The 18,155-nt window shown below is 46.6% G+C and overlaps 1 protein-coding gene, 1 long non-coding RNA gene and 1 pseudogene across 4 annotated transcripts; 2 read left to right on the top strand and 1 right to left on the bottom strand.

Annotated features, from left to right (window-relative positions):
- The first annotated feature begins 7,143 nt into the window (after positions 1-7,143).
- LOC117853434 (uncharacterized) lies at positions 7,144-8,546 on the top strand (annotated as a pseudogene).
- A 994-nt stretch (positions 8,547-9,540) lies between these two features.
- Positions 9,541-13,341, bottom strand: LOC117847887 (vacuolar protein-sorting-associated protein 37 homolog 1). Of its 2 annotated transcripts, none has more exons than XM_034729217.2 (8): positions 13,076-13,341; positions 12,669-12,705; positions 12,030-12,245; positions 11,328-11,415; positions 10,744-10,783; positions 10,567-10,613; positions 10,237-10,357; positions 9,541-9,976 (listed from the first exon to the last, which is right to left on the bottom strand). In XM_034729217.2, the coding sequence occupies exons 2-8, from the start codon at positions 12,692-12,694 to the stop codon at positions 9,816-9,818; spliced, it is 699 nt and encodes a 232-aa protein (XP_034585108.1). In that variant the 5' UTR covers positions 12,695-12,705; positions 13,076-13,341; the 3' UTR covers positions 9,541-9,815. The 2 variants fall into 2 exon arrangements, with proteins under 2 accessions (XP_034585108.1, XP_034585173.1); XM_034729282.2 differs by having other exon boundaries at positions 12,669-12,710; positions 13,076-13,333.
- A 140-nt stretch (positions 13,342-13,481) lies between these two features.
- Positions 13,482-16,984, top strand: LOC117842684 (uncharacterized). 2 transcript variants are annotated; one of them, XR_004637555.2, is made up of 6 exons: positions 13,482-13,704; positions 15,027-15,115; positions 15,198-15,300; positions 15,814-16,030; positions 16,230-16,650; positions 16,758-16,984. It is a non-coding gene; the product is annotated as an uncharacterized lncRNA (long non-coding RNA). The 2 variants fall into 2 exon arrangements; XR_004637557.2 differs by having other exon boundaries at positions 15,024-15,115.
- Positions 16,985-18,155: the final 1,171 nt, after the last annotated feature.

The raw sequence follows: 18,155 nt of genomic DNA, 5'->3' as shown, positions 1-18,155 counted from the left end.
ATTTCTCGAGCAGTACGTCTCAATTCAACCGTAAATAATCGCATGTCATGCTAGTATGAGGGCAGCAAAAGTGTCTATTATTGGGGCATGAGGAATAGTGAGTGCCCGACTGACTGAGTGAGGTACCAACGTACAAGAGAGGAGGCGAATGAACTTACCTGATTTGTGCTGTTGTAATGACTGATGCAAGTCTTGGCATTGTTGACGAATGTAACCCAGATCTCAGCAGCAGTATCTGGTGGGAATTCAGGAAACATTTTAATGCCAAACTCTGCAGCTGATGCTTCTTCATCGTCAGAGCAGCATCTTGTGGGCGGCTGTCTGCACGGCGACCTGCACAGGCATGGGGTTAGCCGCAAGGATCGACGCGTAGCTAGCTAGGGGCGGCTGGGTGGAAGAAGAGGAGAGAATTAGGGAACCGTGAGGCTACGTACGGTGGCGGCGACTTGCTGCGGCGAGGGGCAGCCTCGACCTCGACGGAAGGCTTGCGCTTGAGACGACGACCCGCCGCCCCATGGATGCTGCCGCCTGAGGTGGATCCACCGTTGCGACGGCGTGGCCTGGTGGTCGAGCCGGTGGAGGACGTCGCACGTCCGGATCGAAGCAGCATCTTCGATCAGTGAGCAGGGAAAGGAACCGCGCGCCCTCTTTTTTTTTCGCGGGAGGGAGTATATGGGTGCTTATTTATGAGATGGGCCGGATGGGAGAAAAACTGAAAACGTCGGACTCGGATGCCAGGCGTATTTTTTCTACTACGTCTACGGATGGATTTGGATGCATGAAGATCCGAATTATTCGAATTCATATTATTCGCTAAAAATATAAATATGGATATCCATGTTCGTATTCAAATTGAATGTGGATGGCAGGGTAGAAGCATCGACAAGCAAATCCGAATTTGGATTCGGATATCCGGATTTCTGTCAGATGTATCCGGATTTATGTCGGATTTGGATATTAAACGGATGTATCCGGCATCCGCAAAAAATCTCAGGATTTTCCAGCGTCGCGAGCCGCGTGCCCGGCCGCTCCCACCTTCGCCTCGAGCAAAAATTCCCCCCTCGAACCAATGCCCTACGCGCCTCGGCTTCGTGCCACGATTTCTCTTGACACGCGCCAAAATTGACTCGACTCACATATATAATCTGCTGGCTGCTGCAGCTCCTCATTTTTCTCATGGGAAAATTAGTTTTGTAGCACCGAAAGATCATTTCTCTTCCGTAAAATATCATTGAAAGATTCCGAGTCCGTAAAATAGCATTCAAAGATTGATCTGTTAGCTTATTTACCATTCTGTCAAGTTACTCTTTGGTATCGTTAAAGGAGGACAAAAATACACCTTGCGGACTGGCGGCGGCGTGCGGGCCGGGTGGCGTGATCTCCTCCGTGCACGCGCCCCTCCTCCCTGAGCTGCGGGCTGCAGCGAGCTCGAGGGTGGCGTAGCGAGTTGCGGGCAAGAAGTACAGGCGCGGTCAAGACCAATTAGCTGAATTTGTGTGTACTCTGATTAATGATCTCTGAATTTGTGTGTATTAACGATCCACTTCATACTTGTCCATCCATATCTGTAAAATAAATATATAGAAGCATGTTATGCTTTTGTGTTTTTGAGCTGTTTGTTTGCCTGGTTGATCTTTGCGATTTTGTAAAATATAAATAGAGCAGCTTGTTACAGAACTAGATAGCTATAATATCGGATCCAATCTGACCAGCCTCTCTAATATCTAGCCTTATGTTTTACAGAACTAGAAGTAAAGGGAAAAGGTGAAGTAGATCAATAACCATGGTTTCAAGAAACACAAGGTCAGTTAGAACTGATAGAAATGTTAGAACATCTCAGTGCTATACGGACTTGAATGAGGAGCCAAAGAGAAAAAGATTAAGTTCATTTCTAAGGGACAACATTGAAGTTGGTCAAGAGCAATCTGAGTTAGATCAATACAACAACGAACCATTGTTGAGTTGGAAAGAAGGTAACTACTTTGACATTTTGAGCTGGTGGAAGACCCATGGTGCAAATTATCCTATCCTTGCTCGAATTGCAAGGGATGTATTGGCTTTTCCTACATCAACAGTGGCCTCTGAATCTGCATTCAATGCTGGAGGAAGAGTTGTTCACAAATACCATAGCCGTTTGGACCCTCCACTTATTTGCACAAAGGATTGGCTAAGGGCTGAAAGGAAAGGTAATTATCACTGCTATACTTCTCAGTACTGTATGTTTGTATGTCTAATTGGTAGATTAGTCACTGCTGATTTGCCCCATGTAATTTTTGTTTACTATTTCAGATCTACGTAATGTAACTTCACTTCTTGATGATTTATACGATCTTAGTGTGAATGATGATAAAGTCGATCAAGATGGAGGTATGTAGACTATTTAGCTTGACTGCATGCTGTTTTAGATCTCAGATTTATTTGATTATATATAATATCATTCGTGTTGTAGGTGCTTCTGATGCTGCTGACCACATTGTCGATGCTGACCACATTGTCGCCGGTGACCACATTGTGGAACGGGAAGAAGATTAGGATTGCTCTTTCTTTAGATAACTACTTATTCCTTTTGGATTTTTCACTAGATGACAACTGTGACCTTGCTGCTGTTTTGGATAATAGACCATTGAAAGCATGATGTAGGGACTGTATAATGCGATTGTTGGCTTGTTTATTTATTCTACAGACTTGCATGATTTTTGATCCAGTGAACTGAATGTTGATCTTGTAGAAGAAGATGCAAATAAATGCTAGCCAAGTAGATTTTGAGACCCTGAATGTCATTTTTTTAATATTATGTCAATTCTGTATGATGGATTTTTTTTCCCAGCATGGATCTAGTGTAGCTAAGATGATTGTGTCAATTCTGTACATGTGTGTTAACAAATATTTCTTCATTTTTTTGTAGGCGAGCAGAGCTGCTTCATCCTTGGTGCTTGCTGTTCTGCAATTATGCTGACTACAACTAATGTTGTCGGCTGCCAACTCCTACTGTTGCCTACTGCATATGTGTTTTTGTTCAGTTTTAGTTCACTTGGAGTTGGAGTTGAATGTCATGTAGACATGTACTTTGATTATTCAACGTCAATGATCACAACAAACTATTGTTGTTTGGCTTTCTTTCACTTTAATTTGGTATCGTAAGCAATATTACCCCTGATTTTAGATCACTTCGACGTGTGCACTGCTTTATTTTAAATTGGATTTGGTACTTTCTATGTACTTGGCACTATTTTATTGGTCTCAAGTTGAACTGAGTAAATATCCGAATGTGAATTCGAACTATTCATTTTGTATTCGTATCCGAAAAGATTCAGATTCATATTCGAATTTGATTTAAAATGTGGTAAATAGTGACCCGAATTTGATTCCATATATATCCGATCCGAATCCATCCCTAACTACGTCCGATGTGCTCAGCTGGATCAGACTCGGATCCCAGCGGTGCTACTAGGCAGTTTAGCGGCAGAACATCCCAATGATTTTATACCAGTCCTTATAATCCTCATTAAAGAAAAATTGGATTTTCTGTTCTTGTCCGTGTCGTGAGTCACGATATGGTTATTTCCGTTGCCGATAATTAATAAATGTTGGACCAAGTGAGTGAACTTAACGCTTGTGGCACGGGAGTATGCCTTTGAAAGAAAAATAATGCTTTGTCGTCGTCTCTTTAGCTTTATTTTCTACTGTACCAAAACCAAAGCGAGATTCATCTCAATTGGCTAGCTCAACGGGTGTGCGAGGAGTCAGTACGGGTCCAATTCCCAGTAATCAAATCTTGTGTTTCCTCACCATGGCTTCCTGTCCCCAAATAAAAGCCACAGTTCCGATTTTCCAATGATCTCTACACATGATTTTCTTTCTGTCTAGTTGACTAGTTTGCCAGGTCTGCATGCGTGCGACGGATGTGTGTGTTGAATCGGTGTGTGCTTCTAAAAGATAAAGTAGTTTTTTTTTATGTTGAAAGTTCGAATTATGACTTCAAATGAACTTTCACCTATTCTATTTTGAGGCAATTCCTTACACACCACTAAAAAAGTTCGCTGGCAATTCCATTTGAACCACTGAAAAATTTGTTGTACCTAGTGTGCCACTAGTCCATTTTTCCCCCCTCAAAACCACTTCCGTCTAATTTGACTCAAACAGCAGCTTGCAATGACAATTTTACCGTTGTCTTCCACCTTCCTCTTTTATTTCCCACCTTCTCATGGCTCAAGCATACGTTATTGGAGCTAATCCGGCAAGCACGACGATGCCTAGGTCCTGGCCTCCGCATGCTTCGCTATTCAACTCGCCCGCCCCTCGCGTAGCGCCGCCGTGGCTTGGAGCCTGACGGAGCAAGCGCCGCCACCGGCCTTCGCCGCACCCGCCGCTCGCCGGACGAAGACGCCGCCACCTCCAGCTTCCTCTCACCAAGCCGCACCCAGCCCGCTAGTCCTCATCGCCTCTCCATAGCAGGACCTTCGCCAACCGCGTGAAGCCTGGATGCCACCCATCGGCTCCAACATCGAGCTGAGCCTCAACCACATGAAGACATCGATGAATTTCCTAGAGCGCCGCCGTCACACGAAGATCGAGCCGCCGTCGTTCTTGAACTCCGGTCGTTTCCGTCGCCATCCGCCACCCGTGAGCAGCCACGAGACGCACTCTCCATTCTCTCTCTTTCCCTAACCTCGCTGCCGGTCGGAGAACAGGCGATTTCGCCGTCCAGTGCCGCCGGCCATGAGAGCAAGCTCTCGGGCTTTTGCAGACAATGAGAGGCGTGAATGGAGTACGGTGAGGGAGAGAAGCAAGAGCAGCGCGGCGACGGCAGCGCAGAGCCGCAAGCCCAGCTGCGCGGACCGCGGAGCTTGGGGCTCCCGGCTGCACGTGCCCTCACCCCACCTGCAAGCAACTGGGGACCATCGCCATTGAAGACGTCAGGAGCTGTTGGCTTGGAGCCATGGGCACTTTGGCTATTCCCACAAAATTCTGGCAAGTTCAATAGCGCTAACGGTGACTTCGAGTAACGGAAGTAACGGCAGTGGCATAGGAGGGTACAAAAAATTCAAGTAGTGGCTCTTAAGGCTCAAGAATTTTTCTAGTGGTAAATATGGGATTGTGAACTTTTTTAATGGTACGTAGGGAATTGCCTCTTCTATTTTTACCAAATATATCACCATAAAACGAGGGATGTTTTTACTATTTCCCACAAAAGATTATCTCTCACATACTTCCATCTTCTCCAAACGTCTCTAACACGTCACTTTCTTCGTTGATATCTCAAAGTCAGTTGCTAGCTTAAAGTTGATGTATGTTCACAGCTTTAAAGGTTATGCTCTGAGAGAAAACTATATCGAAAAGTGAGTGAGACTAGATCTTCACTCCACGCTAGCCTCATACGTTTTGCACTATTCAACGAGTAAAAAAACTGATCAGCTACCTCTGAGCTAACCATTGGAGACACCCTTATAAAATTGATTTTCAAATATGAATTGCTGAAAGCATTAATAACTCAAAACATATCATGCCAATAAACACGTGGTAAGCCTCATTAGAAATACTTTCAGCAATTGATGCTTAGGTGCTGTAGCAGATAAAATCGATCCTGGACTCCAAATAGTGCTATGCTAGCTGATTCTACCAGGAACGATGGTATGCCCAAAACATCAATTAAAAAAACCCATAGTACTGTCGAGTATCAGCGAAGTGTCCTGCGACGTAGCATGATCCTTTTGGGTGCTTAAATCTTGGAAGACAAGCATAGCAATGCTCGTAATCCATACCCACTGTTTCCCAATCCGGGTACACGTGCTTCAGCGCCTCCTCAATGGTTCGGATGCTTCTCCCACCTGTAATCAGATAAGATAGCCAGTAACCAATGAGACTCAGGATATTCCAGTACAATAATACTGCATCTATCACTACAATGCTGAATAGGTCAATCTGCATTTTTCCTTGGCTCGCACAGAACATAAAATTGTGTTTAATTCTCAAGAAAATCCAGTGAAACTACCTATTCAAGTATTCAACCATCATGCAACGGATTTAGGCCAAATTTGGTTTTATGGCACCCAAAAGATCACGATTTAGAGAAATAGCATTAAAAATGTGTCAGTCCACCGCAGTTATTTTTGCACAAAATACCATATCTCCCCTCCCTCCTAACATATGTCCTCTGCTGGCGGACGAAGCAGCAGCGCTGGTGAAATAACTATACATGAATCATTTGGGCAAGCAGAAATGATGTACCTGCATCAGAAGGCGAAACGGGGCAACAGCAAGTGACATCCTCCTCCTTAGGAGCAACGTGTGCCTTGATCTCACCAAAGAAGAGCCGGGAGTGGCCGTTCTTGTCTTGAGCAAGAAAATTCAGGTGGTAGTAGTCTCTCCCGTCTTGCTCCGTGACAAGAAAGAACCCATTGCCACGTGCACGCTTGTACACAAAGTTGGCCTGCAAGTTAGAAACACGGACGTTTCGTTATTGTCAGTACTCAGGAACAACTTGTTACATGCAGTAATTGTTGACAATGCTAGACGCCTAGACCAAGATGAATGAGCTTGCCTGATTCTTCTTGTTGTAGTGGTTGATGCAAGTCTTTGCATTATTGACAAAACCCACGTCGCGGCGGCTTCATCTCGTGGGAGATAAGGGGCGGAGCAATTTAACGCCTAGCTCCGCAACTGATGCTTCGTCGTCAGAGCTATCGTCTCCGTTGTCGGTGACCTCCTGTGGAGAGATACCGGCGGCGATTTGTTCCTCCTGACTTGGCGGCGGGCCGGGGGGCAGCCTCGACCTCGACGGGAGACTTGCGCTTGAGGTGTAGACGACCCGCCGGCGCCGCCTCGTCGAAGCCGCTGCCCGAGGTGGATCCGCCGTTGCGACGGCATGGCTCGGCGGTGAAGGACGTCGCGCGCCCGGATCGGAGCCGCATCTTTGATCGGGATGGAGAAGAAGGGCGGGTTGGGAACCGGCGGGAGCAAATCGGTGTCTGTTTCCGAATCGGACTGCCGTGCACACCGACACCGATTCGGATCAGTTTTTCTTTTTCGGCGCGATATCCAGACGGCGTTTTTGTTCCTCACAAATTTCCTAGGACAAATCCCTTTGATGCAAATTATATATTCTCCTCCACCCCTGAACGGACGCAGCAGGGTCTTACGATCATGGCGGCGGCGGCGGCCGTTACCAAGAGACGCGCGACAGGCACAGACGGCGGCGGCATCGCGGCTTTACCGGAGGAACTCCTCCACGAAGTCTTCTCCCGCGTGGGCGGCGTCAAAGACATCTTCCTGCTCGCCCGTGCCGTGCCGGCGGTGGCTGCGCCTCTTCACCGACCGGTCCTTCCTCCGCGGTCTCTGGCCGGGCCAGGGCCAGGGCCACCGCGCGCGCCTCCTCGGCTTCTTCCGCCGGCGGACTAAACGGTTGGTGGATTATTGTCCAAGCATGGCGAAGATGCGGGCGGCGCAGCGCACCTCCGTCTCTCCGCCCACCTTCCTTCCGGCGCCGGGGTCGCCGCTCGGCCCCACGGAGCGCGCCCTCACCTCCTTCGTCGCCGACGACGACGGCACCTTCAACTACGCCCAGCCCCTGGCGGCGCGCCGCGGCGTCGTCCTAATGCAGCTCGTGCCCCGGACCTTCAACCTCATCGACCGGGTGATAGACACCAGCCCCCTCCTCCTCGGCCTCTTCAACCCTACCACCTGCGAACGCCACGTCCTCCCGCCTCTAGAGTGCTCCTCCGGTAGCCGCTGGTGCGTCGACGGCTACGCCATCATCACGGCCGCCGACGGCGACGAACTCGACGGATCGTCCCCGCCGCCGCCGCCGTCCGGGCGCTTCACGTTCTCGCAGCTGCTCCTCCTCGCCACCCGGCAGGGGAGCTACCAACGGTACCTCCACTCGTACTCCGCCGCCACGCGCGGCTGGGGCGGCGCGCCCACCGCGTGCCTCGACGGCCGCTGCCTCTCCCTCGTCGGCGAGGGACCCGCCGCCGTCCACCGTGGCGCCGTGCACTGGCTGTGCAACGACGATCTCGAAGCGAGCACGCGCGGCGCGCCACGAGGCGATCACAGCCTGTGCAAGCTCAGCGCGGAGCTGGGCGGCACGGCGCGCGTCTCGCTGGCGAAGCTCCCCGTCCGCGCCGGGGGCACGCCGCTGCTCCACGTCAGCCGGGACGGCAAGCTCTCGGTCGCCTGCATGTACCCCGCGCACGCGACCGTTTGGACGCAGCAAGACGGCGGCGGAGAAGACGACGCGTACGTGGGTCCGGACCCAGGTGTTCCTCATACCAATGGCAATGGCGGCGGTGCCGACGAACTCTAAGGATCCACCGGGATTGCAGCACTGGTTGGAGGAGTGGTATGAGTTCGACAGGGGGTCGGTGCTCGTGCTGGGAAGGAGCGGCGGCGTCTTCGTCCTCGACCTCGAGAAGGAGGTGATAGAGAAGGTCATGGACTGCTTCCCGAGACTGTACGTTGGTAAACGGCATGGGAGGTTTGTGCCATACGAGATGGATTTGGTGGAGTTCTTCGTGTCTCGTCTTGGTGGTCTACTATGTAGAGGATGATTCATGATTACGCATGTCATGCAGTTAAGCAAGTGGTGGCGTAATTGTCTGCAGTTAAGCAAATCCACTTCGAACAACGATGTATTACATGGACCATAGGCACATAAAGTTTTGACTCTAAGAAATCTAATGGTTTAAAAGTAACTGAAATCGGATTCGCCGTTTGAGAGAAAATTGAGGTTAAAATTTAGAAATCGATGCTCAGGAATTATGCTTGTATTGCTGCTTATATTTTCAAGCTAACTTGGCCCGTCCAAGCTCTTCTTCTTAATTTATACAATAGGCAGATTTATCTTGATAAATTGTATTTCTAATAATATATTTGTGTGTTTACTTTTGCTAAGGGAACAACATGTCTTGGAAGATAGTATTAGACCACGTACACCCGGATAGGCCTGCCACTTGGGAGGGTACGAACCAATGTACAGAATAGCAGGCTATAGGATTTAGCATAGAGCTGTGCTCAACCGTTATAGCTCCGTTATAGCCTACTATAACCCGCTAATTAGTACAACACTATTGTAGCGGCAACTAGCATCAACCGCTATAGCCTCGCTATAGCCCGCTATTTCGTACATTGGTACAGACAAACCCACTCTTGTTCATATCCAAATCCAAATAATTATTATTCCTTCCTTACCCTCCCCAATCCCACCCATATCCAATGGATAATTAACTTTATGCTACATATAACTTTATACTACACATATATAAATATCCATTAATTGTATCCTCCCACCCTACCCTCCCCATTTCTAATGGGTATATAATTTTATGCCTATATCCTTCTCATTTGAAGTGGGTGTGGATTTTAAGGGGAGGATACGGATACTCATTGGCAGGCCTACCCCAGATTCGTCTGAACATGAACACACACTTGCTGGTCGACATCTGTGAATCTTCTCGACAACTTACTTTTGATTCTTCTGCCGGGTGTGAAACTGTGCAAGCAAATTTCTGAGAGCAGTTTCGATGACTTTGGTCAGACCCAAACTGACGTACCCACGAACACTTTATATTAAAAAAATGGTAATGGGTTTGATTACCGCATATAAATCCAACCTGGTCACTCGGCAGGTAACCGCGCGACAACGTAGGGAACGTTTCAGACATAACTATACATGCAATCTTCGTGTTATGTTTCTCAAGCCCTACAACACGCTGCACTCAAAAACAGGGCCAAGCAGAGTGCAGAACAAGAATGAGCGAGCAGGTGTACAACAAAGTCGCCACGATCGTCTATGCAACAAGACAGCCTACGGACGGATGTCAGCGCAGTGAGGTCTGGCCGGCGAGATGAAGCAGCGCCTGCTTGTGGTAGGCGGTGCGGAGCTTCTTGTACTTCTGCACAAAGGTAGGCAGGTCGATGTCCTTCTCCAACAACTTCTGATGCAGCTCCTCAGACTCCTCGTCCAGCTTTGCCATTGATGCTGAGCACACAACAATGTGGTGAGTATACGACGTAAGATCTTATGAAGTTCTTGGAAGTAACATGATCCTAGCATGACGACACCGTGCATAACTGGCAAATATGTGCAGGCGATGCACCATTCAATGTACATTACAATCAATTACAAATCAGAAAGTAACCAAACTCGGATAAAGTAGGCGGCTGATACAGTGACTGTACAGGCTACTGTTCAAAGTGCTTTTTTTTAAAAAAAAAAAGTGAACTGTTCAAAGTGCTTACTTTGGAGCTTGTCGAGCAGTGCAGCAGGCGAATAGGACATCATAATATCATCCTTTTGCCTCTCCAAATCAGTTAACCTGTCTTGAGCAGCAGCCAGCTCTGTGGTTCTTATTATTGTGCACTGTACAAATCATATACACAACTGAAATATCAGCAAAGAAATGTTGAAGTGCTGAAAAAATATGAACAAAACTTAGTAACAGTTTTGCATAGTTTTTGTATCATGGCATTAATCAAATTTAAACTATCAATGATGATTTGTTTTAATAATGAATAGCATGGCTACAGTGTTAACAATCTTTCTTGATAAGACATGCTACAGTCCTGCACCTGATTCCGGAGCTCCAAAATCTGCTGCTCCTTTTCTAAATTTTCCCCTGTAGTTTACAATACCAAAGAACCGGTTACATATATCTATTTTGAAGCTCATCAAATCAAAGAGTACTTATTGTTTCTTTGAAACCAACTGAAATACCATTATCTATATAAATAGAATGTATAACTCACTTGCAAGTTGCAAGGTTTCCTTTCTAAGCTCATCATGTACCTGAATGAACATTAAGAAAGAGCACCAAGTCAGGAAATATGCAAGACTCTTCAGGAATTTCCTATGTGGGTATGCCAAAGAAAAGGCATTGAGACAAAACAATCTAATATAGATAAACATCAGTTAACATCACAATATAAATAGTGGCAGAACCATCACCAACACATGGATGAGGACGAAGAGGAAAAATATAAGGTATTAAGGTGTTAGAACACTAGGACCTACAAATCTGTAAGCTTTCAATCATATTGTACACTAGGAGATAGACTGTAAAGAAAAAATAATGAAAAAAAGAGAGAGTAGTATGCAAGAGTTCGCAACTCCAACATAATTAACTGATCATGAAGATTTGAAAACTATTTTCTATAACCAGTTGTGTGTGGATAACTAACGCCAATGAGGATAAGCACTCCTATGAACCTCACTAGTTGTTGGAACCACTGAACCAAAGAGCATTAAAAGTAGTGTTATATCCAGAAAGGATCACAACTCTGGCAATGTCAGCATCACAAGTATAAAAGGTGATACATGCAACATAGCTTACATTGTTCTGGGTTTTAACTTGATCAAGTGAATTAAAGAATGCATTATATGCCTCTTTGTCTTTCAATAGACTCTGTAACTCCTCAATACTGCACAGAAAAGATTTGATTAAAAAGATAGCAAGATATACAAGGTTTTTGACTCCAGTCAAATAATGCATCATCAGTAAAATTGAATACTGTGCAAATAAACACATTTTCAGCATATATATTTCAGGAACACAGCACAACAAATCAACCATGCACAAACAGTCCTTCCAAAATTCTACAGCACTTATCAACTAGTTCTCCAACTTACACCAATTATCATGTTTTAGAGAAGCAGTTCATATCTACAGGCTGCCTGACTCTGGTCATTCAGCCTAGCCTTAACATATATACAACATACTCAAGGATTTTCCAGTCTTGCGTATGTCCATCCAAATGTGTGATGCCAATCTGTGATATGATAGCATAAGTTGAAGGACCATGCCATATTATAATCTAAGGTAACAAAATTAGAGAAGTCGCATGGCATAGATCTAGATACAGTTTTGCTAATCTCCCAGTTTGGGGATAACCCTAAAAACATATAACTTGTAGCAAAGGGTAACAGAGTATTTCAATTGCAATCCATATTCCATAACAAATATAAGAAACGAGACAGTCCTGTATGCAAGAAAGATAGAAGTAAATCATGAAAGAAAATAAGGATATGTGCTAACCTCTTATCCTTCAAACGAGCAATTATCCCTGCAGCCTCAGCAGGAGATGGTTGCCCACGGGATGAAGACTGAGGATGATCTGAAGCTCTTTGATGCGGGCTAGCACTAGAAGAGGTAGGTGTGGATGGACGCGAAGACGAGCCGACCACCGAGGGAGGGTACCAAGATTGCGTAGGTATGTCCTGGAAATTTGGATCTGTTTGCTGCTGCTGAGAGCTGTTACAAGAAAATTCAGCAGAGCCAATGGCAATAAGCAAGAGAAGCAAAATTTCAGGTAGTAAGCAAGACTGCAAGAGAGAGCAAAATTTTCAGAACTGCTTAATACATAGTTCATACATGCTATCCTTAATCATTCAGTACAGCAGTATAAGATGCATCCATAGGAAATGACACAGATAGCAATAAATTCTCTTTAGTTAACAAATGGACTTATGGAGTAAAACACGCGCAATTTCATAACTTCTTAAATGTCTGTAGGGTTGTACAGAACAAAAAAAAAACTAGGTACTAAAGTATTGTGATCAGACAATTTATTTGAAACTAAGAGGTTCTGAATACAACAGGTAACCAGATGTATACAGGAACATCTTAAACCTAGTTAGTTTAGGCAGATAAAAGAAGAAGCCAGGTCCAACATACCTGAAACGAGGAAATCTCCAGCTCATCGCAGAGAAATCTGCACTGATAGAGAGAAGGTTACATGTCAATCGATAAACTGATCAGTGATGCAATCCGAAATGTTTGAACCCTTATGATTCGTGAACGTCGAAGTGAATGCCTAAATATATCCCGATGCAAATAGCATAGCAGTTGTACTTAGTGCTTGTTAGATAATCAGTCCCATCATCGAAAACAATCATTTCGTTAAATATCGACCAGGCTGAATCACTCGCCTCGCCACCCTCGATCCACCACTGCCGCCGCTAGACGCTCCTCTTAGGCTAAGCCCGCCGGTCATGGAGCCCTCCCCCGACGAACCCGAACCCGAAAACCCTAACCTAGTCACCACCATGCCTCAATCCGAGAGAGGGAGGAGGAGGACCCACCTCGTCGCCGGCCGTCAACCACTACCCACCAGAGCTGGGCGAGCACGAATCGGAGGAGTGGAAGAGAGCTCGGACGGAGAAGAAGGCGCGGCTGCGGCGTGCAGCGAGGAGTCTTCGCCTTGCGCTCGCGGTGGTTGCTTCGCCCTTCGACGGAGGAACGAGGAAGTGCGGAGGCGATTTTGGGGCAGCTGCCGGACCAGACGACGGAGAGAACCGGAGGAGAGAGAAGAGTCGAAGCGACGCGGTTGGGCTCATTCCTTTGCCGCACGCGTAAACATTTGGGCCGTCTGAGCAGAAAAGACCCACACCCGTTTGGGCCATACGCAAAGCCGACGCGTTAGGATGTTGTTGGGCCGTAACTCTCCGCACTGGGGTACACGACGGGCCCACCTCTCGCCTCACCGTCTCGGCCCCCGGCCACACCGCCTCCCACATCGCTCGGTCCACCGCCGTCAGAAACCCCACGCCGCCGCTACTCCGGGGCATCGCGCCAACCGGAATCGCCTCCGCCCACCGCCGCCACCACATCCCCCGCTGCCGAAACCCTACACGCGGCCGCCGCCCAGCCGTCGCTCCGGCATCCCCACCGCCATGAACCCTACGCTGCCGCCACTAGCAACCGATTGAGGGTGAGTTCTCATCTCTCCCTTTCCCTCCCCAATCCCTAATCTAATGCGAACCTTGTTGCAAAGGATCCAGTCCGTGTGTATCGCCCGCTAGAGCCTCACCTCGCGTTTGTATCGGTTGCCTTGGTTGTGCAATTCATCTCACCAGTGCCTTAGGGATTGTCAACCCACTATCATCCGCCAGTAGCTGCAGCCCTCATCTGTGCACAATTATCCTCGGTTGAGCTGCATTTCAGCGTCATATTTGATTCATCGTGAACTGAGGCAAAAGACAACACTTGCTTGCTCATGATGTCAAGAACTTGGTCCATCCCCTTTCCATACTTCACTGCACAAAATGTAGCAAACACCCCAGGGGGTCCCGTGGCCGAGTGATGGACAGACTGATGAGATACTCTGCTATCTTTTCACATTGTATCAGCTTCTCACAGATAACAGCTTGGCTTCCAACACTGGAACCGCAAAAACTGCTTGACGGTATCTCCTCACACACTAATTGACCACCTTCCATTGCAGATAGTTATTAGAGGCTAAAGCCACCTTGTTGCCATGATGGCATCTTGTCGAGCATCAGTTAACTATTATGCACTCTAAAATTTCCAGGACTGAAACCACTTCTTCTCTCCCATGGCGATAATTCATCAAACATTTTCTGTCCATTACTGAATTCACAGTAAACAACAAACTTGCCTTTGTTGTCGATGAAACGAGTGTCTTGATCACTTTGTACCCTGGTCATGTGCTGACTCCTGTTGTTATCCTGAGCCGTGATCCCCATGATCCAGAAATTTACCTCAGAGGCTAACTGGAGTAACAGCATGAAATGCTCTGGCGATAGCTGATCCTGTTGCTTGACAAAACATTCTGGTATTTTAGCAAGCACTAGATAAGTATCTTAATCTTATACACCCTCCTGAATCCTGATAATCAAGGTAAATGTTGGCTTGCTGGAACTACATCACCTTGCTCATAATAGTCTTCTTGCTATTATTAGAGGCACCTTGCTGGAACTAACCCCAGCCTTGGATTCGGCGTGTAATCGGACCGCTTTTTCTACCTATTAATACAATGACACACACCTCCTGCACGTTTGACCAAAAAAAAATAGTCTCCTTGTTCAGACTGAAACCATAGCGTCTCCATGATGCTATTTCCTTGAGCACATTGACCAGAAACCCATCTGGGGTTGCATGCCACATATCATTTGCAGATGAAGAGCTCTTCACTAGGATGGTTGCATATGTGCACTAAAATATTCCATCATTTTCCCCAAAATTTTAGCCACGCTATAACCTTTGTTGTAACACATTCTTTTGTAACAGCAGGTTCAACAGGAGCTACCGTCTTTGCCTACAACAGCATGTCAGCATCTATGGAAAAGCTTGCGAGTCATCAGCCTACTGATACTACTGAAGTTAGTGATGATAGAGATGACTCTTAATTTGTTGTTACTTCATATTCAAAGTTCGAATATTTGATACTATTTCTTATCACAGGATATGTCAAAAAAGTATGCCAATGCATATTTCTTATGGACATGGCATGAAAGGGTCATTGAAGGACAAACCGTCTTATCACATGCTAAAGATCATGATGAAGGTTGAATGTCTTTACTGATTTTTTATGTGTTTGTCTGGGTTTCTGTATTTATGGTTTGACTTCTGAGTAGTATGTTGCACCGTTCTACTTTGTTGGGTTATGGCATCTTTCCGTGTCTACTCTTGGAAAATAGTTGCTTTACAGCTTCTAGGAAGTAGGACCCTGAAATTCTTTTTAGTGCACCTAGTATTGTGTTTGGGCTGATAACCCCTTGAAGTTTTTTTTTAGTCCATTTAACCCCTAGGTTTCAAATTGGGTTGTTTGGGCAGATAACCCCTTGAAGTGGCTTTTAGTCAATTTAACCCCCCTCAGGTTTTAAACTTTGGTCAGTTTGCCCCTTGGGTGGGTTTTGCTAGATGATCTTGTCATTGTGGGTGCCATGTCATATGATTTGAGTGTGTCAATGCCTCATCCCCACTAGATGCTAGCATGATCTCCTACAGCTTCCTCCTTGTCTATCTGTTCAATTATCCTCCCGTCTAGTGAGAATGCTAACATTTGCGATTTCTGTAGGAATGTCTCTCTTCTTTTGAACTACCTCAGCTTGGAAGCAAATTGTAGGGTGAAGGGACATATCATCAAAGAGCTATCGCCATATGAGTTGTACGAGCAGTACACACATATGAAGAAGGAACCGTCCTCTGATGGATTGAGTGAGCTAATCAAGGTTGCTGAGATACTGAAAAGCACAGGAGCAGTAGAACTGAATCCTGAAGGCATCCCAACAAAGGTAATATTGCCTCTCCTAGTTCACAAATGTCCCTCAGAATAACCTAGTCCAATATGGTATACTGTTGTATTTTCTTGCAATGAATAATTCCTCCGGATAACAAAAATCTTCTATTCCACAATGTTTTTGTTCTAAATTGTTAGTACTGCATTTATCATTGTTTACATGTAACATGTTTACATGACTTGTATTTGGCCAGCGATGCACAATTTCGGACTACAAGCTGTTCGATACGAAAACTCCTGAAGGTCTGTCTGAAGCACTGGATCACTTAAGGATGCATGGTCCACTTGTTGCTGTGTACTCTGTGACAGAGTATCAAAGAAGGAATGAAGACTCTTTTGGCATACTTCATGGTGCAGAGGAGCAGGTTGTGGGTGTGTGCCAAGAGACAGATGATGGAATCGAAGTGAGTCCTTCCAAGAGGACAGTATGCGTCACGGGATTTGGGGTGGAAGACTTGTGCTCTTTTCTTCAGTTCCAAAAGTTCAGAAGGGTGCAAGAGGAAAAAGGGATGTTTGGGCGAGTCCTTGCTTCATCGACCCTTGAACTGGTTGGGTTTTTTGTTGAAGCTCCCACGAGATGCTAGAAGAGGCAGAAGAAAGAAACCTGAAGCATAGGTACACACCAACATCCATGTTGTGCCATTCTGTTACTTTACAAGATTCGCTCGGTTTTTCTTATTATTGAGAAGTAACCAGGCTAACTGTCCATGCTCTTGTTCCAGGTCTGATAGAGGTTTATGAAATGGAGGAGTCCAACTACAACGATTGCCCTGTTGTTTATTGCAACCACCGAGTCATGTCTTGAGTCTTATACTTCCTTGTTTGCAAATGTGGTTGATGAAACAAAAGGAAGACCTTATGCTGAGCCTGACGTCAGTATTTCGATGCCAACAGATGCTTATAAGCTTGCACGTCCAGTTAACTAGCGCTTGATCGAAATTTATAGGTTGTCCAGTGTCCAAGGTCTGCTGTAGTGGTAGAAATTGATCATAAGCTTCAGTGGACACGGCGAGGTGAAACATGTCTTGCTACTCCAGCAGGAGATCCTGTAATGCAAGCATTGGCGTAGGGATCCCGGATCCTGCCATATGGCTCAGCCTCAGTCCTCTGCTCAGCAATGGCGCCGCGCCTCGAGCCTCTCTTGCTGCTCTTCGTCTTCCTCCTCGCATCCCCCTCTGGCCATGTGAAACTGGCACCGCCGCTATCGGATCGGACGCATTGTCAACCTTCGATTCCTCGCCGTAGAATTTAACAACCTGGCAGGAGAAATCCCACCGGAGATAGGCAGACCTGTCAACCTCGCCGTGCTGGCTCTAGGTTCCAATCAACTTTCAGGACGCATCCCTTCTTCGATAGGGAACCTCTCGCCGGCACTGGCCTACCTCGGTCTCCCCCCTGAATAACCTGACAGGAGGCACCCCGCCGCAGCTGCTAAGATTGGCATCCCTCGGCGTCCTTGAACTCAGCATGAACAATCTCCAAAGGAGCATCCCAACCTTCAATTCAACTGTACGCATTGGGGGTACAATGTTCAGAGGAGAGAGCAGCGGATCGCATGCAAATCGGCGATGCACACTGAAAGAGTTACTGTTATAAGAGAAAGGTTCAGAAGCATCTAGGGACCTGGAACACTGTCATGGTAAACCCAACTATGTCGACAGTACGCAGCTATTTGTTGTCTGCAATCTGAGGCTGGAGTTCACAGAAGTCATGTTTCACTAGAACCACAACCAGATGGACAATAAGGGGTTGGAAGCTGGCGTCTCTGCAACTGTTTCCGTTTGCTCTCTGCAATCTTAGACTGGAATTCAAAGAACATAAACTCAAAATCCTGTTGCTTATAAGATCGAAGCATTGGATTTGTTTTGTACCAGCTGAGTTGCGTCAGAGCTGTTGGGCCGCCGCGCTCGCGCGAAAACGGACGCAGAAGCAGGCCTGGCGCCCCCACGGCTTAGGCTTATTGGGCCAGGCTCTAGTTGGGCTGTGATCGACACTTTGCGTTTGTTTGTTCGATCCGCTAATTGCAATCTGCCGCTTGGGGTTCAATTAGTACCACACGGAGAAGCTAAGCCAACGCCGCCCACCTGAAAGGTGACCAGCGCTGCGTACCGAACGGGTTG

Source organism: Setaria viridis, chromosome 1, assembly GCF_005286985.2.
Source record: "Setaria viridis chromosome 1, Setaria_viridis_v4.0, whole genome shotgun sequence".
In the NCBI taxonomy this organism is placed as follows: domain Eukaryota; kingdom Viridiplantae; phylum Streptophyta; class Magnoliopsida; order Poales; family Poaceae; genus Setaria; species Setaria viridis.
The sequence above is the reverse complement of the archived record's forward strand: the minus strand, read 5'-3'. Positions and strand labels throughout refer to the sequence as shown.